Below are 24,240 nucleotides of genomic sequence, written 5' to 3' on the forward strand. Positions count from 1 at the left end.
CTCCTCAGACAACCATTTTGCCTTTTTGCATTTCCTTTTCTTGGGGATGGTCTTGATCCCTGCCTCCTGTACAATGTCATGAACCTCTGTCCATAGTTCTTCAGGCACTCTGTCTGTCAGATCTAATCCCTTGAATGTATTTGTCACTTCCACTGTATAATCATAAGGGATTTGATTTAGGTCATACCTGAATGGTCTAGTGGTTTTTCCTACTTTCTTCAATTTGTCTGGATTTGGCAATAAGCCTGTTTCACCAGATCCCAAATAGCCAGTTAAACACTCAAAGTATTGAAAAGCATATACCTTTCTACTAAGCTATTTATTGAGTAATTATTAAATTATGAGCACCCTGCTAAGCCTTTTACATAGATTACACAATGTAGATTACACCCTGTTTCATCTTTACAACTCACCAGGTAACATGCGAATTTTACCTGGATTTTGCATTGGATAGTAGTTACGTGAAATACCATGTTGTATAAATGTCTACTAGGAAGAGCTAAACAGAAAAGTCACTCAAGTTTCCCTCAGCCAATTTTGTATATTTTAGCCTACAAACTCAAAAGAGCAAAGCGCAGGACCTTTAGATTGCTATAGTTTAAAAGATTTATTAAAGATTGCTATAATTTAAAAATTGGAAGAAAAGTTATGACCAACCTAGACAGCAATTTAAAAAGCAGAGACATTACTTTGCCAACAAAAGTCCGTCTAGTCAAAGCTATGGTTTTTCCAGTAGTCATACATGGATATGAGAGTTGGACTATAAAGAAAGCCTGAGCGCCTAAGAATTGATGCTTTTGAACTGTGGTGTTGGAGAAGACTCTTGAGTCCCTTGAACAGCAAGGAGATCCAACCAGTCCATCCTAAAGGAGATCAGTCCTGAATATTCACTGGAAGTACTGATGCTGAAGCTGAAACTCCAGTACTTTGGCCACCTGATGCGAAGAACTGAGTCATTTGAAACTTGATGCTGGGGAAGATTGAAGGCGAGAGAAGGGGACGACAGAGGATGAGATGGTTGGATGTCTTCAACGACTCAATGGACAAGAGTTTGAGTAAACTCCGGGAGTTGGTGATGGACAGGGAGGCCTGGCATGCTGCAGTCCATGGGGTCGCAGAGAGTTGGACACGACTGAGCGACTTCACTTTCACTTTTCACTTTCATGCATTGGAGAAGGAAATGGCAACCCACTCCAGTGTTCTTGCCTGGAGAATCCCAGGGACCGGGGAGCCTGGTAGGCTGCCCTCTATGGGGTCGCACAGAGTCGGACACGACTGAAGCGACTTAGCAGCAGCAGCAGCAGAGCGACTGAACTGACTGAAAAGATTTCCATTCAAATATAGCTTCATTATCATTTTACAGAGAGTATACTTGCTGCTAAGAAGAAAGCCTCAATTTTTAAACTGGACGTGCAGGATCTAATCTCTGTCCTTAAACTCAACCAGCACCCGGCGCAGGTGCCCCGGACTGTGTTGAAGTCTGGATGGGGTCTTGGGATGCCTCGGAACCCACGCGGTCGACGAAAGAGGCGGGCACTAGGACCGGGAGGGAGACCGGCAGATGGCCTTACATTATGGTTTTCCGGGTTTGGCGTGCTGTCAGCGGCCCTGGTCACGTGAACCTATCGTCACGTGACAGCGTCGGTGGGCCACTGGAAAATAGGGGAATGCAGATCTGGTTGGAGTAGGGGGTAAAGGGGGCGGTGGGGCAAGATGGCGGCACACCTGTCCTACGGGCGAGTGAACCTCAATGTGCTGCGCGAGGCAGTGCGTCGCGAGCTGCGCGAGTTCCTGGATAAGTGCGCGGGAAGCAAGGTGAGGGACAGTGCGCGGCGACACCGCCGTCCGGCCTGGCCTCATCCGGTCCCTAGCTGCCTGGGCTCGAAGTGTACTATGTCTCCTAGGGCTTCCAGGGAGGAGAGCCGGCGGGAACGATAAGTCGGGGAGAGGGGCCTTTTGGTGGGGCTTCCATCGCAAAGTACGCGTGGCATCGCTGTTGTTTCGTGGCTGCAGAATAAGCCACCGTGGTGTCTCAGCCCTTCGTGAACCAGCTTGTGTCAGGTGCCCCTCCTGTCCAGAGAGGCGGATCCGGTAACCCCCTGTCCAGTTCCCACCCGAGATATTGGAACTGGGGAGGCGGCCCCGCCCAGGAACGTAGCTGCACCAGTGTCCATTCATTACAAAGATCATATCCTCAAAAGAATTAACATGAACTACCAACACCTTGCAATCTGCTGCTCACTTGAATTGTGAGAAGTTGTAACTATCTGAGATTTTTAACGTCAGCTTACTTAAATAGTATTTTCTTGTTAGATGTTTATTAGCACCCAATTCACAATGGAATCAGAAACCGTAGATCAGGAACTTCATAGGACTTCTTTTAAGCGGTATGGCTTCCCTGGTGGCTCAGAGGTTAAAGCGTCTGCCCGCAATGCGGGAGGCCTGGGTTCGATCCCTGGGTCGAGAAGATCCCCTGGAGAAAGAAATGGCAACCCACTCCAGTATTCTTGCCTGGAGAATCCCATGGACGGAGGAGCCTGGCGGGCTACAGTCCACGGGGTCGCAAAGAGTCGGACACGACTGAGCGACTTCACTCACTTCACTTCACCTCCTTCCTCTCCCTTGAGGATTTATCAGTCTTCCTAAGTAACTGGCAATATAACTCTGAAGAGAAGAGGAAAATTGGGGAAATTCAGCAGTCAGTATTAGAAAAAATAGGACCCCAAGAGGTGGAGTGAGTGCTAACAGCTATGGAGAGAAAACAAAAGCAGGCTAAGTCCTAGGCGCCCAGTTCCAGTTCATTAAATAACTCTGAAATCTGAATGAGATCATGGATTGTATCGGTGTCAATACCCTGGTTGTAATATCTATTGTACTATAGTTTTGCGAAATGTTTGCATTGGGAGAAACTGGACAAAGCATATTGGGGAGTCTCCCTGTATTGTGTCTTTCAACTGAATATTTATAATTCTACAGATGTCTCAATAAAAATTTCAATTTAAAAAAGAAAGAAAAAGAACTGACACTGGAGTTTAGCAGTAGAAATGCTCAGAGGGTCCCAGAGCAATGCTCTGTGAGGTTGTTCAGTCCCAAGCTGGAGACTTGACTTCTTTATGCTGTTTATATTCAAGGTCCTAATATGGCCTTGGATGTTTTTTAAAAATTAATTAATCTATTTATTTTTATTTTTGTTTGCATTGGGTCTTCGTTGTTGCCTGGGAGCTTTCTCTAGTTGCAGAGTTTGGGGGCTACTCTCTAGTTTTGGTGTACGGGCTTCTTACCGCCCTGGCTTGTCTTGTGGAGCACGGGCTCTCGGTCCACAGGCTTCATTAGTTGCAGCATGCAGGCTCAGTAGTTGTGGCTTGCTGGCTCTAAGGCACGTGAGCCTCAGTAGTTTCAGCATGGGGGCTCATTAGTCGTGGTTCAAGGGCCCTTGAGCATGCAGACTTCAGCAGTTGCATTACTTGAGCTCAGTGGTTGTGGCACATGGGCTTAGCTGTTCTGAGGCATATAGAATCTTCCCAGACCAGAGATCAAACCCATGTCTTGTGCGTGGCAAGTGGACTTCCACCCACTGTGCCGCCAGGGAGTCCTGGACATGTTACTTAAACTTTCTGAGCCTTTAAAATTTTTCTCTTGTCAAAATAAACTTTATAATACCTATATCAGAGGTTTTAGTTTTTATAATTGAATTGCATGCTACTTATAAAATAGTAGGTTGAACTGTTGGATTTGGCAGTTTCCATATGGTTCAGTTTGATAATAATACTGTAACACAGATACACAACAAACTACAGTTCCTTGTTTCCTCTAGTTGTTCAGTCGCTCAGTCACATCCAACTGTTTGCAACCCCATGGACTTTAGCACTCCAGGCTTCCCTGTCCTTCACCATCTGCTGGGGCTTGCTAAAACTCATGTCCATTGAGTCAGTGTTGCCATTCAACCATCTCATTTTCTGTCGTCCCCTTTTCCTCCTGCCTTCAATCTTTCCCAGCATCAGGGTCTTTTCAGCTCTTCACATCAGATGGCCAAAGTCTTGGAGCTTCAGCTTCAGCATCAGTCCTTCTGATGAATGTTCAGGGTTTATTTCCTCTAGGACTGACTGGTTTGATCTCCTTGCAATCCAAGGGACTCTTAAGAGTCTTCTTCAGCACCACAGTTCAAAAGCCTCAGTTCTTCAGTGATCAGCCTTCTAGTCCAACTCTTGCATCTATACATGACTACTGGAAAAACCATAGCTTTGACTAGACTGACCTTTGTCGACAAAGTAGTGTCCCTGCTTTTTAATACGCTGTCTGGTTTGGTCATAGCTGTTCTTCCAAGGAGCAAGTGTCTTTTAATTTCTTGGCTGCAGTGATTTTGGAGCCTAAGAAAATAAAGTCTGTCACTGTTTTCATTATTTCCCCATGTATTATCCATGAAGTGGTGGAACTAGATGCCATGATCTTTGTCTTTTGAATGTTGAGTTTTAAGCCAGCTTTTTCATTCTCTTTCACCTTCGTCAAGAGGCCCTTTAGTTCCTCTTTACTTTCTGCCATAAGGGTGGTGTCATCTGCGTATCTGAGGTTATTGATATTTCTCCCAGCAATCTTGATTCCACCTTGTGCTACATCCAGTCTGGCATTTCTCATGATGTACTCTGCATATAAGTTAAATAAGCAGGGTGACAATATACAACCTTGACGTACTCCTTTCCCAATTTTGAACCAGTTTATTCTTCTATGTCTGGTTCTAACTGTTGCTTCTTGACCTGCACACAGCTTTCTCAGGAGGCAGGTCAGGTGGTCTGGTAGTCCCATCTCTTTAAGAATTTTCCAGTTTATTATGATTCACACAAAGGCTTTAGCATGGTCAATAAAGCAGAAGTAGATGTTTTTCTGGAATTCTCACTTTTTTTATGATCCAGCAGAAGTTGGCAATTTGATCTCTGGTTCCTCTGCCTTTTCTAAATCCAGCTTGAACACCTGGAAGTTCTTGGTTCACATATTGTTGAAGCCTCCCTTGGAGAATTTTGAGCATTACTTTGCTAGCATGTCAAATGAGTACAATCGTGCAGTAGTTTTAACATTCTTTCGCATTGCCTTTCTTTGGGATTGGAATGAAAACTGACCTTTCCCAGCTCTGTGGCCACTGCTGAGTTTTCCATATTTGCTGGCATATTGAGTGCAACACTTTAACAGCATCCTCTTTTAGGATTTGAAATAGCTCAGCAGGAATTCCATCACGTCCACTAGTTTTGTTCCTTGTGATGCTTCCTAATGCCCACTTGGCTTCGAAGGACAGTGATTAAATCTTAAGTTTCCTATGACTGCCAGTAACATTACTTGCCCTGACTCTGGGTTTTTTTTTTTTTTTTTTCCTTAAGATCCACACAATATAAATGTGACCACAGCCAGTTTCAGACTTTGAGGGCAGTAGTTCTACTATGTATGACTGCCATTTTCCGTTGATATTGTTGAAATTCTTGATATTAACTGTAATGTTCATCTCTTCCCTCCTGTAGGCAATAGTTTGGGATGAGTATCTCACTGGACCCTTTGGCCTGATTGCACAGTATTCACTGTTGAAGGTAAGTGAACTGTTCAGGTTTGTTCAGGTATTAGTAACTCTGTACCTCAGCAATAATAGTAAGATTTTACATTTCCTCCTGAGTAAATGGCTTGCAGGGCGGTTTGGTCTTTATAACACAGATGCTAATGTATGGCTAACATTTTGTATACAGTGATCCTTTGGTTAATGATTCTGTATTGATCCTAATTGCTCTCATTGTTGTTGTTTAGTCGCTAAGTCATGTCTGACTTTTCTGTGACCCTTTAGACTATAGCCTACCAGGCTCCTCTGTCCATGGGATTTCCCTGGCCAGAATACTGGAATGGGTTGCCATTTCCTTCTTAAGGGGATCTCTCTCCACTGCATCTCCTGCATCGGGAGGTGGACTCTTTACCGCTGAGCCACCACAGAAGTCCAGCATTATATGACTGTTACCTGGTGTCTTTGATAGTTTATCGCGTTAAGAGTCATTTACACTCAAAGATTGTCACAGTGACTTCATCCTGAAACCTTACTGTTAATGCAGCTGGCTGTGGGAAATCTAAATTTTGAGAACAAAGCATTGATGTGCGTTGACTGCGAGTGTTTCTGATGTCCGAATCTGACAATGATACTTAAAGTTGAGAGATTTTGTTAACTTTTTGTGTGTGTGTTTTCTTAGGAACATGAAGTGGAAAAAATGTTTACACTTAAAGGAAGTCGTTTGCCAGCAGCCGATGTCAAGAATATAATTTTTTTTGTCAGACCCAGGCTAGAATTGATGGATATCATTGCTGAAAACGTGCTCAGGTATCTCAGAACTTATGTTTGTGCCGGTAGGAGTTAATCCTTCTAACGGTTTTAATGTCTTGAGCTTTTCATTGTAAACCCCTTCTCTTGCCAGTGCCTTGGATAGTGGTTTTTTGCTTCTTGTTTGTTTTTAATGTTTATTTATATCTTGCCATGTTATGTCTTAGTTGCAGCACTCGGGACCTTCCATCTGCGTTGTGGCATGTGGGGTCTTCAGTTGCAGCATGCAAACTCTTTTTCTGTTTTTTTTTTTTTTTAAGTATTTATTTATTGGCTGTGCGGGGTCTTTTGGCTGCACATGGGCTTTTTCTAGTTTCAGAGAGTGAGTTTACTCTCTAGTTGTGATGTGCGGGCTTCTCTTTGCAGTGGCTGCTCTTGTTGGGGAGCACGGACTCAGAGCATGTGGGCCGCAGGTGTTGCCGCTCATGGGCTCCAGAGCGCAGGCTCTAGCTGTGGTGCACGGGCTTGGTTGCTCCATGGCACCTGGGATCTCCCAGATCAGGAACTGAACCAGTGTTTCCTGCATTGCCGAGCAGTTCCTTAACCACTGGACTGTCAGGGAAACCCATGCAAACCCTTCGTTGGGATCTAGATTCCTGAGCAGAGATCGAACCCAAGCCCCCTGCATAGGGAGAGCAGAGTCTTAGACCCTGGACCACCAGAGACGTCCCAAAAAGTGGTCTTTTAGAAAAACTAGGACAAACATGGAAAAATACAAGAATGGAAATAGGAAACTTGTGACATTGTTCAAACAGTCTGAGAGGGCAGTTATTATAAAACTGCATTCTTTTAGGACAGCTAAAAGTCTGGATATGTATCAGTAGAAAGGACCCTGGTTTTAAAAATGAACAACAACAAAAAAGCCTCCCTCTAATGGTTATACTGATTACAAGGTACTTGAATTTCATAAGCAAAGTAAGAACTGATTAAAATTTAATATAGCATCCAGTCTAGAGAGGAAGTTCTCCCAGCTCCATCTGCACTCTGATATAATCGATTGATGTGGCCCCTAAAATCTTAAAAGCCATATGGGCTATTTTGAGAAGTTCACTGTCAAGGAGAGGAGAAAGAAGAGTCAATAGTGAGCTTTCATTTTAAAAGGAGTCTCTGTGGCTGCATTGGTTTGGTTAAAGATCCGTTTGTTTTCAATAAGACACATATACCATTTCAGTAAACCTCAGAGCTTTAATGCCCCTGAAAATAGTTAAAGAGAAAGCTAGAAAATGCACATATTGGCTGTGAATCAATGCTGGTTTCCTGTCAGGGGAAAAAAAAAGAGCAAGAAAGTGACTAACTGTTTGGGTCTGAAAGTCAATGTCATATGTTTATCTCACCAGCATTTATTTAGTGCTTTCTGTGTGCATGGCAGTGGAGATAGAGTAAGTGAAATAGTTGAAGACTCTAGGGAGCTCATAAGCTAACAAATGTCCCTTCTTTTGCAGTGAAGACAGACGTGGCCCAGCAAGAGATTTCCACATTTTGTTTGTGCCACGACGTAGCTTACTGTGCGAACAGCGGTTGAAGGATCTGGGTGTTTTGGGATCCTTTATTCATAGGGAGGAGTATAGCCTAGATCTTATTCCTTTTGATGGAGATCTCCTATCCATGGAATCGGAGAGTGCATTCAAAGTAAGTTTGGCATTTTCTGCTTTAATGTCAGGCTGTGATTTTTGCCGAATTTGTGAGCTTGATGGTCATTTTCATCTCATATGTACAGCAGAATGATTCAGTATTTTTGCGGATTATATTCTACTATGGGTTATTGTATTAGGTATAGTTTCATGTGCTGTACAGTATATCCTTGGAGCTTATTTTTTTTTGTGCTAGTTGGTATCTGTTAGTCCCATACCCCTAATTTGTCCCTCCCCTCTTCCATGCCCCACTGGTCTGGTCTTTTTTTTGGATGGGGGGCGGTGAAGTAGAAAAGGATAGCTTTATTGCTTTGCCAGGCAAAGGAATGACCTCAAAACTGTGTGTCCGCTTCTGGAGGGAGTAGTGAGGAGTTTTAGCAATGGCCCAAAGAGGGCGTGATCAGCTTGTGGACGCTCTTCTGATTGGTCACTGGTGAGGTAAGTGGAGGTCAGCATCATCAACCTTCTGATTCCAACGGGTCTGGAGTCTGCATGCTTACTAGCAGCATACAGTTAACTTCTGCCACCTGGTGGGGCTGTCAGTAGCTGGTGTCTGGACTTACTGAGGCTCAGGTTCTTTGTGTCTCAGCACAGAAGGAATTCAGTGAGAGGCAAAGGGATAGGCAAGAAGCAGTTATTCATATGGGATACTTGTAGGAGATGCAGGCCGGCAGGTGAGGGAGCTCTGCCACCGCTGGTTGGTTTTCTATGCCTGTAAGTCTGCTTCTGTTTTGTGTATACATTCATGGTCTTATCTTTTTAGATTTCACATATGAGTGGTATCGCACAGTGCTTGTCTTTTTCTGTCTTCCTTCGCTAAGCATAATAGTCTCTAGGTCCATCCACGTTGCTACAAATGGCACGATTTCATTCTTTTTTTCATGGATGAGTAATATTCCACTGTACACTTGCTGAGTTGCTTCAGTTACATCCAACTCTTTGTGACCCTTTGGACTGTAGCTTTCCAGGCTCCTCTGTCCATGGGATTCTCCAGACTGCCATGCCCTCCTCCAGGGGATCTTCCCAACCCAGGGATTGAACCCATGTCTCCTGTGTTGGCAGGTGGGTTCTTTACCACTAGTGCCCCCTGAGAAGCCCAATATTCCATTGTGTGTGTGTGTATACAGACACATACATTTATATATATATACACACACACACACACACACACACACACCCCATATCTTCATCATCCATTCATCTGTTAATGAGCACTTGGGTCACTTCCCTGTCTGTTGTAATTAGTACTCTCATGAATGTTGGGGTACATACAGTATCTTTTCAAATTAGTGTTTTTGTTTTTCCAAATATATATCTGGGAGTGGGATTGCTATTTCACGTGGCAATTCTCGTTTTTTAAGGAATGTTCATACTGTTTTCCATAGTGGCTGCACCAATTTATATTCCCACCGGTATCGTGGGAGGGTTCCCTTTTTCCTTTGCTCCACACCCCCTCCAGCATTTATTATTTGTAGACTTTTTAATGATGGCCATGCTCACTGGTGTAAGGTGGTACCCCACTGTAGTTTCGATTTGCATTTTTCTAATAATTAGTGACATTGAGCATCTTTTCATGTACCTACTGGCCATCTGTATATCTTTTTTGTAGAAATGTCCATTTATACCATATACTTATTTTTTTTTATTGGGTTGTTAATTTTTTTGTTATTAAGTTGTATGAGCTGTTTGTATGTTTTGGAAATTAAGCCCTTGTCCATCGCTTTGTTTGAAAATAATTTCTCTCAGTTCATACGTTGTCTTCATTTTGTTTATAGTTTCCCTTGCTTTGCAAAAGCTTATAAATTTGATTAGGTCCAATTTGTTTATCTTTGCTTTTATTTCTATTGCCTTGGGAGACTGACCTAAGAAAACATTGGTATGATTTATGTCAGAATGTTTTGCCTGTATTCTCTTCTAGGAGTTTTATGGTATCACGTCTTATATTTAAGTAAACATGGCACTTAAAAAAATTTTATTGGTTGATTCATATTTTTGGCTGCAGTGGGTCTTTGTTGTGCGCTAGGGGGCTAGTTGCAGCAAGCAGGGGCTACTCTAGTTGGCTCTTGACGTAGTTTATGATAGTTTTTGCTATGTGTACTTTCTTTGTTTTTAAGTATATTCTGTACTCAGATGAGTGCACAAATCATGAGTGTAAAGTTTGATGGATTTTAACAAAGTGAACACACCTGGCACTCTGCTTAAAAAAAAACAACAAAACTGCTACCAGTGTTCCAGAATGCCTACTTTTGCCACTTCTAGTTACTCCCCACCCTGTGTGTGTTTTCTTAATGTAATCATGTTTATCTGTGTTTCCTTCTTTGAATTTTGTGTATGTGACAGTGATCCTGCTAGTCTGGAGACTAGAACTTTTGAGAAGCACTGGTGTCGTGCCCAAAATTATTTGAAACTTTTTCTTCTGTATTATGTTGTTACTGTGATGACCATCTTCAAAGAGTTAACCCGAGGAAGAACTCTCTGGCACCCCTGATGAATTTTATAACCAAGAGAGTTTCTTGGCTCTTTTTTTAAAAGTCACTTTCCCTGTTGTTTTGCTTACAGTAAACCTCTTCCAATGGTAGTACAGATTTCTCCACCTGCCCCCGACTCTGCCCCCGACCTAATGTTTTATATGAAACATACTTGAAAGTTGAAAGAATGGTACAGTGAATACCTGTATACTCATCACCTAGATTCTGGAATTAACATTTTGCTGTATTAACTTTAAATCATGTACCTATAATGGTGTTCCCTGGTATAATTCACATCTGTGTAATTAATGCGACTCGGTAGCAGCTGAGGAAAACTTGTCCCAGTATGACAAAACATGCCCAGAGGAGAGATTTCCTGTTTATTTAACCACTGCATATAAGTTAAATAAGCAGGGTGACAATATATAGCCTTGACGTACTCCTTTTCCTATTTGGAACCAGTCTGTTGGTCCATGTCCAGTTCTAACTGTTGCTTCCTGACCTGCATATAGGTTTCTCAAGAGACAGGTCAGGTGGTCTGGTATTCTCATCTCTTTCAGAATTTTCCACAGTTTCTTGTGATCCACACAGTCAAAGGCTTTGGCATAGTCAATAAAGCAGAAATAGATGTTTTTCTGGAACTCTCTTGCCTTTTCGATAATCCAGCGCATGGTGGCAATTTGATCTCTCGTTTCTCTGCCTTTTCTAAAACCAGCTTGAACATCAGGAAGTTCATGGTTCACATATTGCTAAAGCCTGGCTTGGAGAATTTTGAGCATTATTTTACTAGCGTGTGAGATGAGTACAATTGTGTGGTAGTTTGAGCATTCTTTGGCATTGCCTTTCTTTGGCATTGGAAAGAAAACTGACCTTTCCCAGCTCTGTGGCCACTGCTGAGTTTTCCAAATTTGCTGGCAGATTGAGTGCACCACTTTCACAGCATCATCTTTCAGGATTTGAAATAGCTCAACTGGAATTCCATCACCTCCACCAGCTTTGTTTGTAGTGATGATCTCTAAGGCCCACTTGACTTCACATTCCAGGATGTCTGGCTCTAGGTAAGTGATTACACCATCATGATTATCTGGGTCGTGAAGATCTTTTTTGTACAGTTCTTCTGTGTATTCTCACCACCTCTTCTTAATACCTTCTGCTTCTGTTAGGTCCATACCATTTCTGTCCTTTATCGAGCCCATCTTTGCATGAAATGTTCCCTTGGTATCTCGAATTTTCTTGAAGAGATCTCTAGTCTTTCCCATTCTGTTGTTTTCCTCTATTTCTTTGCACTGATTGCTGAGAAAGGCTTTCTTTTCTCTCCTTGCTATTCTTTGGAACTCTGCATTCAGATGCTTATATCTTTCCTTTTCTCCTTTGCTTTTCGCTTCTCTTCTTTTCACAGCTATTTGTAAGGCCTCCTCAGACAGCCATTTTGCTTTTTTGCCTTTCTTTCCCATGGGGGTGGTCTTGATCCCTGTCTCCTGTACAATGTCATGAACCTCATTCCATAGATCATCAGGCACTCTCTCTATCAGATCTAGGCCCTTAAATCTGTTTCTCATTTCCACTGTATAAGGGATTTGATTTAGGTCATACCTGAATGGTCTAGTGGTTTTCCCTACTTTCTTCAATTTAAGTCTGAATTTGGCAATAAGGAGTTCATGATCTGGGCCAGTCAGCTCTCGGCCTTGTTTTTGCTGACTATATAGAGCTGCTCCATCTTTGGCTGCAAAGAATATAATCAATCTGATTTCAGTGTTGGCCATCTGGTGATGTCCATGTGTAGAGTCTTCTCTTGTATTGTTGGAAGAGGGTGTTCGCTATGACCAGTGTGTTCTCTTGGCAAAACTTTATTAGCCTTTGCCCTGCTTCATCCCGTATTCCAAGGCCAAATTTGCCTGTTACCCCAGGTGTTTCTTGACTTCCTACTTTTGCATTCCAGTCCCCTATAAGGAAAAGGACATCTTTTTTGGGTGTTAGTTCTAAAAGGTCTTATAGGTCTTCATAAAACCGTTCAACTTCAGTTTCTTCAGCATTACTGGTTGGGGCAGAGGCTTGGATTACCGTGATATTGAATGGTTTACCTTGAAAACGAAGAGATCGTTCTGTCGTTTTTGAGATTGCATAGAGAGATTGTCTAATTGCCCCAAGGCACCAGCTGGGAAGTGACACAGCTGAGGTTTGGATCAAGACAACCGAGGTCGGGAACCTGTGCTCCTACCAGTGTAGGAACTGCTGGAGTCTCTCCTGTCACTTCCTAGCTGTTTTTTTATTTTTAACTTTTTATTTTGTATTGGAATATAGCCAATTAACAATGTGGTTTTTTCATTTTTATTATAATTTTCATAATTTATTGACTTTTTAGATTTTCTCCTCTTGAGTTGTCACTTTTGTATATTATGTTTCTTATTTCTATGTTTTATTTTCAGTTGGAGAATAATTGCTTTACAATGTTGTGTTGGTTTCTGCCATACAACAACGTGAATCAGCCAGAAGGATACGTATGTCCCCTCCCTCTTGAACCTCCCTCCCACCTCCCCCTAGCTGGTTTGATGTGTATTTTTGTGTCCCTTTTTCTATGCCAAAAGTATAATTTTGCCTACTCTACAAAATATACCCTGTATACTTCATAAGGTAAAATATATTTTCTGAAAATCGGATCACTCTAAAGATTGTTCAGCTGCCCCTTTTTCATTTCTCAAGATGTTACAGCCTTCAGTTGCCGTCAGTGTGTGTGAAAATCTGTGTCGTGTTTGTAAAGACTGCCACGTATTCCGTTGTGAGGTCACCTGGGAGTCTGGGGCTCAGAGAATACGTGCACTTGTGGTATCGCCATGTGGCCTCCCACAGTGCCCTCCTAGCCTCTGCACTCGCCACTGGGAATGAGAGAGGTGAAATGGGAGGGAGGTTCAAGAGGGAGGGGGCATACGTATCCTTATGGCTGATTCACGTCGTTGTATGGCAGAAACCAACACAACATTGTAAAGCAATTATTCTCCAATTGCAAATAAAACATTGAAATAAAAACTGGTTCCCATCTCAGTCTTTCTTGGTAGTAGTGGTCTAGTCAATAAGTCGTACCCAACTCTTTGTTACCCCTTGGACTGTAGCCCGCCAGGCTCCTCGTCCATGGGATTCTCCAGGCAAGAATACTGGAGTAGGTTGCCATTTCCTCTTCCAGGGGATCTTCCCAATCCTGCTTGACAGGCACATTCTTTACCACGGAGCCATATGGGAAGCCCATAGAATCTTTTCTAATCAGTAGCTCATTCAAGAGCTGGTAAACGAGGAGGAGTACCTTCCAGAAGGCTCTGCCCTGGGAGAATTGCTTCCGTAGCTGTCTCCTGGTGGCAGAGCTCTTGGGCTTCTGGCCTGGGCTGCCAAACAGCAGCTTTGTAAACTGGACCCCAGTCTGCAGCTTCCTGGCAAAGTGGAGAAGTGGAAACCATCTTACCCAGTGGCTGCCAAGTCCCAACACCAGACAGAGGCAGGCACCACAAGGCACCCAGGTGACCGTGATGGTAACTGGCTCTTCCTCTCCACAGGAGTGCTATCTGGAAAGTGACCAGACCAGCCTGTACCATGCAGCCAAGGGGCTGATGACCCTGCAAGCTCTATACGGGACTATCCCCCAGATCTTTGGGAAAGGAGAGTGCGCCCGGGTAAGAAATGGGAGATGCTTCTGATGGTGGAGCAAGGGCGCCCTGGTCCCTGGGAGAGGGAGGAGTGGGAATCTGTTTTGATTTGAAAATTCACATACTTGCTAACATTTCTTTATAGCTCCCAAATTGGCACAGTGTTTTGCAGATACGCTCAGGGAGGCAGTAATTTGTATCATCCAATAATTGAAGTTGTGCATGTTCTCAGCTGAGATCACAGCAAGCAACCCTCTGCCTTCAACTCATACCATAAACAAGTGTGATTTTTGCCACTATAGTGCAGTACTCATTGCCACTTTTTTGTGTGTGTGTGCATTTTTGTGCCTTTTTTTTTTCCGGTTGGTGATTTCACTGTTAAAATGGCCCCCAGGGGTGGTGCAGAAGTGCTATCCAGTTTTCAGGATGTAGGAAGGCTATGATGGGCCTTTAGGGAGAAAACTCATATTAGATGAGCTTCATTTAGGTGTAAATGATAGTGTTGGAGAATCAACAGCATATATTTAATGTCTTTAAATAGAACACACATAAAACAAGGTTATATATTGATCAGATGATGAAACTGTTGTAACCAGAGACTCAAGGAGCCCTCACCCTCGTGGCCCTACAGAGCAGTGGTTCAGTATTCACTGATTCAGCATTCACGGTGACTTATAGAATAGAACTTCTGTGAATAATAGAAATGGACTCTGATTTTATGCCTCGTTGAGAAATAGCTGGTAAAAGTGTTAAGTGTTGGAATGGGCATCCAACACGGAGTGGTTTTCTGTCGGTTTATTTCTTATCCATCTCACTCTTCCACCATTTTTCTCCATTTTTACTTTTTTGATACTTTCCATTTTTAGCTGATTTTTTTTTTTTTTGGCTGTGCCATGTGGCACATGGGATATTAGTTCCCTGACCAGGGATCAAACCTGGGCCCCTTGCATTGGAAGCGCAGAGTCTTAACTACTGGATCACTAGGGAATTTCTAGCCAATTTTTTTTTTTTTTAGTCTTAGCCAGATTTTTAAATCTGCTTATGCCCAGGAAAGTCCCACCTGATCCCATGTTTTGTTTCCAGCAAGTGGCCAATATGATGATCAGGATGAAGAGAGAGTTTACAGGAAGCCAGAATTCAATATTCCCCGTGTTTGATAATCTCTTGTTGCTTGATCGGAACGTGGATTTATTATCGCCTCTCGCCACTCAGCTTACGTATGAAGGACTCATTGATGAAATTTATGGCATTCAGAACAGTGAGTAAAGTAACCCTCCCTTTTACCAATAGGTAATCTGATAGGAATATCCAAAAGACCAGTTAAATTTTTTTTTTCAAAGAAAAACCCGTATTCTAAGCAGTATTTATTATAGTGGACAGAGAAGAAAAAATATGCCAAAATAGTAACTCAAAAGACCATTTTTTTTTTCTTAAGATGCTTCCTTTCTAAATAACTCAGTATTTAGAAAAATTAAAATGCTAACTTTAGACCTGCAGACACTGGGATTCAGTGACATCTGAGCGAACTGTCCTTGTTGGTCACACATAAGCTGGCGAGTGTTTACTGCACGGGACAGTGTGTGCCCCCTGTGAGCAGAGGCCCAGGGCTAAATGCAGGTGGCCCTGCAGTTGGAGAACATAGATTCCAAGGTAGGCAGTCATTCAGGAAAGCTTGTGGATGAGGTGGCTTTTGTACTGAGTTTGGAAAGATGGGTAGAATTTAGGGGGGCGTTGCTGGTGAGGGGCAGGCAGCATAATACCTGCGGGGAGCCGTGGGGCAAAAAGCTTGCTGAGGCAGAGGGCACAGCGGGGTACATTCTGGGAGAACGGTGAGAACAGGAGGTTGGAGACACTTGATGATAGACTTGAAGGCCTGCGAGAGTTAGGCTTAACAGGCAGTTGGGGTCAGAGATCACAAGTATGTTTTATTTGCTTTTGACTGCATGATTTGTGTCTGTTTCTGTCACTGTTTAAAATTGGAGAAGACTCTAATAATGATCTTGATGTATTCCATGTCTTTAAAAACCTATGAAGCTCTGGCAACCCCATGACCACATTCCTGTGTGGCAGCTGGTGCCCAGTGCAGATCCCTTCTTTAGACAGGCCCTTCTCTCCAGACTACCGCAGACTCCACCACTGCTGTCCCATCCAGGCCTCCTTCCCTCATTTACATGAGCCCCAGTCTCTTTTGGCATCCCGAGTTATATCACAGGGGGCCAAGGAAGAGCCCTGGAGGAAAGCATGGAGGCAGAAAGCCAGCTGGTGGTGGCCAGGGCTCAGGAAAAGCGTGGGGAGTCAACTCCTGTTGGGTACGGGATTTCCTTTGGGTTTTTTGTTTTTTAATTTTTTGGTTGCACCGCAAGGCATGTGGTATCTTAGTTCAGCAAGTAGGAACTGAACCCGCAGCCCCTGAAGTGGAAGCATGGAGTCTTAGCCATTGGCCTGTCAGGGAAGTCCCAGGGTTTTCTTTTGGGATAAAAAAAGTTCTGGAACTAGAGACCAGCTGTGGTTATAGAAAGTTGTGTTTGTAATAAATGCTTTTGTAAAATGGTTAAAATGGTAAGTTTTATGTTAGGTGTATTCTACCAGAAGAATGCATGGATAGCAGATGGATAGATGGGTAGCCACGGAAGAAGATGAAGACACAGCCGTGAAGAGGGGTTTCCACAAAGCGGAGTCTTTAATAAGGCTGTAAAAAGTCTTATTTTAAAATTATTTGTTCCAAAATTTGGCTTTCTTTTTTTTTTTTTTGGTTGTGTTGAGTCTTTTTTGTGGTGCAGGGGCTCAGTAGTTGTAGTACATGGGGTTATTTGCCCTGCACCATATGGGATCCCAGTTCCCTGACCAGGGATCAAACCCAAGATCCCTGCATTGGAAGGCAGATTCCTAACCACAAGACCACCCAGGGAAGTCACCAAAAGATGGCATCTTGAATACTTCTAAAAACTCCATTTCATGGACAGAGGAGTTCTATGCTAGATAGTAGGTAGGAATCAAAGAAATGAGGAGCCCCTCCTCTCATGGTTGCAGAGAGCAAAACACCTAAGATACCTTTAGAAGGAGCCAGGGTTTAGGGCAGGGAGGTGGCCTGGGGAGTGAGGGGAGGCTATGTAAGATAGGTGAGAGGTAGGAAGGGATTCTCCAAGAAGAGAAGGAATATGTGTAAATTCAGTTTCTTGGCAGTAAGGTTTTTTTTTTTTTTTTTTCCATAAAAGTCAAACATTGATTAAGGGAAAATTGAAAAAATACAGAAGGAAAACACACATCTCCCATGATCCCTGAAATCCTGCCCCCAAACTTTGGGACAACCAATGTTAATATTTTGGTTGGTGTATTTCCTCATAGTCATTTTTTCTATGCAGAGTTTGTTTTTAGTTAACAAAAAGTAGAATCAGCTTGTACAAATTATTCTGAAATTTTTTTGGCGGGGGCGAGGGGGGCGTTGTGGGAGCCCACGCGGCTTGTGGGATATCTTAGTTCCTTGACCAGATTTTGATTGAACCTGAATTGAACCCAGGTCTTCACAGAGAAAGCGCTGATTTAACCACTGGACTAGGTACAGGGATTCCCTGAACCTCTTTTTTGATTTGGTATAAGATGAGCATGATCCAGAGGATGTTGGCAATTTGATCTCTGGTTCATCTGCCTTTTCTAAAACCAGCTTGAACATCAGGGAGTTCATGGTTCACGTATTGCTGAAGCCTGGCTTGGAGAATTTTGAGCATTACTTTACTAGCATGTGAGATGAGTGCAATTGGGAGATGGTGATGAACAGGGAGGCCTGGCGTGCTGCGATTCATGGGGTCGCAAAGAGTCGGACACGGCTGAGCGACTGAACTGAACTGAACTGAAGATGAGCATTTTCTCAGCATATGTATAATTTTAATAGCTTAACTAAAATCCATAATATATATTATACCATGGTTTGTACAACCCTTCCCCTAATGTTAGGCAGTTTTGTTGTTTGTTTTTTAATGGTTATAAAGGCATCTGTGTACATAATTTTTTTTCATATACTATATTTCTTCCTCTGCATTCTCTGATGCAGGATTTAGGGGTCAGAAGTATTAATATTATAAGGTCCTTGATTCATACTGCCAGGCTTCTTAGAGTTAAACCAGTTTATGTGCTAAGGCAACTCGTAAAAGCATGTGGGCTATTTCCGGAAATGTGACTAAGTTGGTTTGGAGGGAACACAGGTGGGAGAAGTGGGTTAAGGCTACTTAATGGAGGAACTGGATGCTGTGCTGAGTAATTTGGGAGCTTCTCCTGGATTGGAGTGGACAGCTTCTATAAAAGCCAGATAGTAGGTATTTTAGGTTATACAGTGCCTCTGTGGAGTCTCCGTTCTTCATTGTAATGTGAAAGCAGTTGCAGATGAGAGAAAGCAAATGGGCATGGCTTTGTGCCAATAAAACTTTATAAAAACAGGAGGTGAGGTGAAATTGACTTTCAGGTGATAGCTTTCAAACTATTTTGGACAACAACAAAATACGTGTTATATCATGACCTACTACATACACACATATGTGTGTATGAAACTGAGGCAAAATTTTATTAAAAAAAAAACCCATCCCCCTACTTCATGTGATGCACTATGGTATTTAATGTTTTGTATGTCTGTTTATAATGCTGATTACAACCCACCAACTTGATTTCGTGATCCACTAACGGGACATGACCTACAGTTTGAAAAACAGTGTAAGATAATGGGAGAGATCCTTGTAAAATTTTTTTAAGTGAAAACGTAACCCATCCCTGAATAAATTTAGGAACTAACTAAACGTTGCCGCAGTGATTTAGATAGGTGACTCCAAAGAAAAGTGGAACCATGATATTAGTATTGAAGAGTGACTGCATTCTGTACTGTGATTGTGGAAAAATCAGAGCCTCAGTGCCATGCACCATTTTTTCTAAAGCCAGCTTCCACCCTCTTCTGAGTTGGAAAATTCTCTTTAGTGCCTGAGCTAAACTGGTTCTTCCATTAAACACACGCAGGGCTTTGTTCCCTTCCACTGTTGTTCAGGTTATGTGAAACTACCTCCGGAGAAATTCGCCCCTAAAAAGCAGGGCGATGGTGGTAAGGACCTTCCCACAGAAGCAAAGAAGCTTCAGCTGAATTCTGCAGAGGAGCTGTATGCTGAGATCAGAGATAAAAACTTCAATGCTGTGGGCTCCGTGCTTAGCAAGAAAGCAAAGGTGATCTCCGCAGCATTCGAGGTAAGGTGGTTTGGTTGTTACCCAGCTTCTGTACGTCACAGGCTAGACTGCCCACCCCTCCTAACGAGCAAGGACTGCCAAAGTGCAGCCACTGAGCGGGGCTACAGCTCTCCTGAGAAACCGTGGGCTCAGCCACTGGAGGACCCAAGGTTTTCTTTCTTTCTTTTTTTTTTTAAATATATGCACCTTTATTCATTCATTCATTCTGCACCTCGTAGCATGCAGGATCTTAGTTCCCCAACCAGGGCTGGAACCCCTGCCCTCTGCATTGGAAGCAAGGAGTTCTAACCTCTGGGCCACCAGGGAAATCCCCCCAAGGTTTTCTTTTTAAACTTCTTCCCAGACCCATGAGAAAAGGTGTTTTTCTCTTTTAGGGAGATAAAGGGGTAGTATTTTGAGTTTACAAGCTTTCACTGTAAATATTTGTTTTACCTTCTTTTTAATTATTTCCCATCTCAAGAGGGAGCCAGCTGTACTCTAAATAAAAGATCCTCCATCATAGAACTTGCAATTTGGGCCAACAGTTCCCAGTTTAGCCAACATGCCAATGGCAAGGGAACTCTGCAGATGCAGGAGGTGATAATAAGAGTGAAATCTCAGGAGCCCAGAGCTTTTAAATGGATGGCTTCATTATCACCTTCCTGCCTTCTCTTGCCCAGCCACTGGTTTATTCTTGGTTAAGCTCATTTTTGAAACGGAAATTCAGTAAGATGCTGAACTCTGCCTGTTTAGTCTTTGGAAACATATATTAGGAGAACTTTGAAGATGATTTTTTTTCACTGAGTGTGTAGTTCCAGGTTTCATCTTTATTTTTTTTAGTGGTTTTTTTTTTTTTAATGTGGACCATTTAAAAAATCTTTATTGAACTTATTACAATTTTTGCCTCTGTTGTTTATGTTCTGGTTTTTTGGCCATGAGGCATGCGTGATTCGACCAGGGATCAAACCCACACCCCCTGCATGGGAAGGTGAAGTCTTAAAACACTGGACACACCTGGGAGGGCCCTAGGTTCATCTTTCTTAGGATTCAGTTCAGTTAAGTTTAGTCGCTCAGTCATGTTCGACTCTTTGTGACCCCATGAACCGCAGCACGCCAGGCCTCCCTGTCCATCACCAACTCCCGGAGTTCACTCACACTCACATCCATCGAGTCAGTGATGCCATCCAGCCATCTCATCCTCTGTCGTCCCCTTCTCCTCCTGCCCCCAACCCCTCTCAGCATCAGTCTTTTCCAATGAGTCAACTCTTCGCATGAGGTGGTCAAAGTACTAGAGTTTCAGCTTTAGCATCATTCCTTCCAAAGAACACCCAGGGCTGATCTCCTTTAGAATGGACTGGTTGGATCTCTTTGCAGTCCAAGGGACTCTCAGGAGTCTTCTCCAACAAAAGCATCAATTCTTCGGCACTCAGCTTTCTTCACCTAGACAGCATATTGAAAAGCAAAGACTACTTTGCCAACAAAGGTCTGTCTAGTCAAGGCTATGGTTTTTCTTAGGATTAGTATTCGTTCATTGATTTTCTTCAATTTTCTGAGTTACCTGCTTTACAATGACTAAACTTTGCAAACAAAAAAAAATTTCTCATCATGAAGTAAGGTCCTTTTTATCCATGGACAATATGCAAGATTGAGGTTCAGCAGTAAGAATGGATTTTTTTTCTGTTACAGAGGAAACTTTTTGCTATTTATGTTCCCCTCTTAACATAATGTCTTGATTTTAATTTTTTACTCAGAAATGTTTGTGGATAACCAATATTGTCCCCACAAATACTAATCACAGTATTATCTGGTGCCTGGGAAGGAAAAAACCTTAGGCATTTGCTTCCTAAAAAAGTACTAATGTAGTGAACAGGAACACTGAGCCTGTCTTTTCTGTTTTTTATGTAATGTTGAAGATGGGTCTGGCCTGATTTATTTGTATTCCATTCTTTCTTTTGCATTAGTATAAATTGAATGTCCTCTAAGCAATACAAAGAAGAGAGCGCTTAAAATATTTTCCCCACTTCCCGCTTCTGCTCTTTTATGCATTTCAGGAAAGGCACAACGCCAAGACGGTTGGGGAGATCAAGCAGTTCGTTTCACAGCTGCCCCACATGCAGGCAGCGCGAGGCTCCCTCGCAAATCACACCTCAATTGCAGAGCTGATCAAAGATGTAACTAGTGAGTATCCTTGGGAAGTGATGGAGCTCACCTGGGGCTGACTGGCGCGCACCATGACTGACACCACGGCCACTGGCACCGCCATGCTCCCTTGGGAGGGTTAGCTCTGTTTTAATACCATATGTTATCCTCTGTTAATTAAATGTTCCCATGTTTATAGTCAAAAATGTTCCCTTTGTGGTTAACTCAGTTTTCTTTCATTAATACGATAATGTAATCATGTGATACAATATTTGGAATGTCAAAAAGAGAAAAAAATTCTTCCCCTAACATGAGGCAGTTAATTTTTTCAGTCTGGTTTTCGTCTTGTCATTAAGGGTTACTTAGAGCAGAATCCAGTTTCTGTTTTAGTTTTGGTTTTTCCCTTGAAGACTCCCTAGGTAGAGAGCGTGTATTAACTATTTTGAAAGAGCTTGGGAAATGTCTGTTACACCAAAGGCGAATTTACTTGTTAAAACACAGGCTATAAAAGCTGAGTTAGAGATTGTTCAATGCCCTGTTTTATAAAGTATACTTTAAATCTTACATAAAAGTGTTAGAAAATCAGTCCTTTATTTTCATATTGATGGACGTGGAAATCAGGTGAAACTGGGTTCGATCTGATGATGCAAGTAAAAGGCTCTTGGCAAATTAGCTTTCACTGATACTGAAGAAAAATTCCTAAGATCTTATTAGAGTCCTAAGGATCTTGAGATTTCATGAGAGTCCTAAGAATGGCGAAAGGGTACTGCTGCTGCTGCTAAGTTGCTTCAGTCGTGTCCGACTCTGTGCGACCCCATAGGCAGCAGCCCACCAGGCTCCCCCGTCCCTGGGATTCTCCAGGCAAGAACACAGGAGTGGGTTGCCATTTCCTTCTCCAGTGCATGAAAGTGAAAAGTGAAAGTAAAGTGGCTCAGTCGTGCCTGACTCTTAACGACCCCATGGACTGCAGCCTACCAGGCTCCTTCATCCATGGGATTTTTCAGGCAAGAGTACTGGAGTGGGTTGCCATTCCCTTCTCCGAGCGAAAGGGTGCAGTGGTTGACTATTCCTGGATGTAACTTAGGAGGTCAGAGTTGTAGTTTTCCATGTTTCTTAGATTCTTTTCAGGTGGCAGTTTGAATTTTTTGTTTGCTTTCTTTTTTGCATGTCATGTTTCCTAATCATGCTCTGTGTATAAAAGCATTAACATTTATTGAATTTCTTACTTACAAATTTGCTATTTCCATTTTAGCTTCTGAAGACTTCTTTGATAAATTGACAGTGGAGCAGGAGTTTATGTCTGGAATAGACACGGATAAAGTATGTGAAAATGAAACTGTTTTAACAAATAATTGATACCTTATCAAAGCTAAGATTACAGCTATAAAAGCAATTGCGTTGATTCCCATGCCTTATCTAAATATTTTGAAGAGCAGGTGCAAAATGTGAAAATAGAGATCTTAAGTATTTAAGATTATTGTATTGAAGGCACTTTCTTCTATGCACAGAGAGGTGAGGCCCCGCCCCTAAAATCAAAGATCTCTAAACGAATATATTTACTTCCTAAGTGAATTGGTCTTTTTTTTTAAGTAATTACTTTATTTGCAGCATGTGGGATCTTTTTGCTGTGGCATGTGGGATCCAGTTCCCTGACTAAGGATCGCTCCCAGGCCCCCTGCATTGGGATCGCTGAGTCTTAGTCACTGGACCACCAGGGAGGTCCCAGCAAATTGGTCTGATAGTTCCTTTGTATATCCACCTCTATTACTAAATTTGAAATGATTCAATTTGTGAAAATTCCCATCTTCTAGAAAGATTCTTGTTACTTTATTCTGATAAATTGCTGTCGGGGTAGCCAAGATCACACACCCAGGACATGCAACAGCTTCTGGAGGTTGTCCATCCATGGAGACAGATGAGTCCAGACAGGCTGCTGGGTCCCTCGAGCCTGCCCTCGCCAGCCTGTGTTCCCTGTTGGCTGGTGTGTCTGCGTGGTGGCGGGGGTGTGTGCAGCAGGGGCCGAAGGAGCTACTCTGGAGGGAGCTGAGGGAGAGTGCAAAAAGAATGAGCCCTTCTCCCACTCATCTCCTTTATTTGACTTTGAAAAATAATAGTAAATATCCAGTTCTGTCAGTCCCCAGACCAGATTCTGGTACCCGTTTACACTTTGTTTTCAGGTCAACAGCTACATTGAGGATTGTATTGCCCAAAAACATCCCTTGATCAAGGTGTTAAGGCTAGTTTGCCTCCAGTCTGTGTGCAATAGTGGACTCAAACAGAAAGTTCTGGATTATTACAAAAGAGAAATTCTACAGGTCAGTATATTTTTAAATGACTAATTTGCCAGAGGTGAAAGCGTCTTTCTAAAAAAATACTTCCCAAAGCTGATATTTGGGTGTAGTGTTTCCATTATCTTTTAAATGTTTTAATACCTGGAGGGATTGTCCGTGGTATTTGTCTGCTGTGTTTGCATAACAATAACATTAGTTAATGTTTATTGAGCTTTTACTACATGCCAGGCTTAGTTAGAAGAGTGTTATGTGTATTCATTTGTTTAATCCTTACAAAGGTGATGAGCGAGATAGTCTTATCCCCATTTTATGGATGAGAAAACTAAGGCAACAGAGTAGTGCTGTAACTTGCCCAAGGTCACCAGCTAGTGTGTGCCAGTTATTTTTCATTCCCTAAGTTGTGTCTCTTTGAGATGCCATGGACTGCAGCACTCCAGGCTCCTCTGTCCTCCACTATCTCCTAGAGTTTGCTTAAATTCATGTCTGTTAAGTTGGTGATGCCATCTAACTATCTCATCCTCTGTCATCCCCTTCTCCTTT

General features: G+C 42.6%; 1 protein-coding gene across 1 annotated transcript in view; it reads left to right on the forward strand.

Annotated features, from left to right (window-relative positions):
• Window positions 1–1,598: 1,598 nt before the first annotated feature.
• VPS33A (VPS33A core subunit of CORVET and HOPS complexes) overlaps window positions 1,599–24,240 on the forward strand; it is a 30,437-nt gene continuing 7,795 nt past the window's right edge. The window contains exons 1-10 of the mRNA XM_069557776.1: window positions 1,599–1,815; window positions 5,505–5,570; window positions 6,213–6,340; window positions 7,783–7,969; window positions 13,982–14,098; window positions 15,155–15,329; window positions 19,098–19,291; window positions 21,322–21,448; window positions 22,662–22,729; window positions 23,587–23,724. Of these exons, the coding sequence (XP_069413877.1) occupies window positions 1,714–1,815; window positions 5,505–5,570; window positions 6,213–6,340; window positions 7,783–7,969; window positions 13,982–14,098; window positions 15,155–15,329; window positions 19,098–19,291; window positions 21,322–21,448; window positions 22,662–22,729; window positions 23,587–23,724 (1,302 nt within the window). The 5' untranslated portion in view covers window positions 1,599–1,713. The remainder of the gene's footprint in view (window positions 1,816–5,504; window positions 5,571–6,212; window positions 6,341–7,782; window positions 7,970–13,981; window positions 14,099–15,154; window positions 15,330–19,097; window positions 19,292–21,321; window positions 21,449–22,661; window positions 22,730–23,586; window positions 23,725–24,240) is intronic.

This window comes from Ovis canadensis, chromosome 17, assembly GCF_042477335.2.
Source record: "Ovis canadensis isolate MfBH-ARS-UI-01 breed Bighorn chromosome 17, ARS-UI_OviCan_v2, whole genome shotgun sequence".
Lineage (NCBI taxonomy): Eukaryota > Metazoa > Chordata > Mammalia > Artiodactyla > Bovidae > Ovis > Ovis canadensis.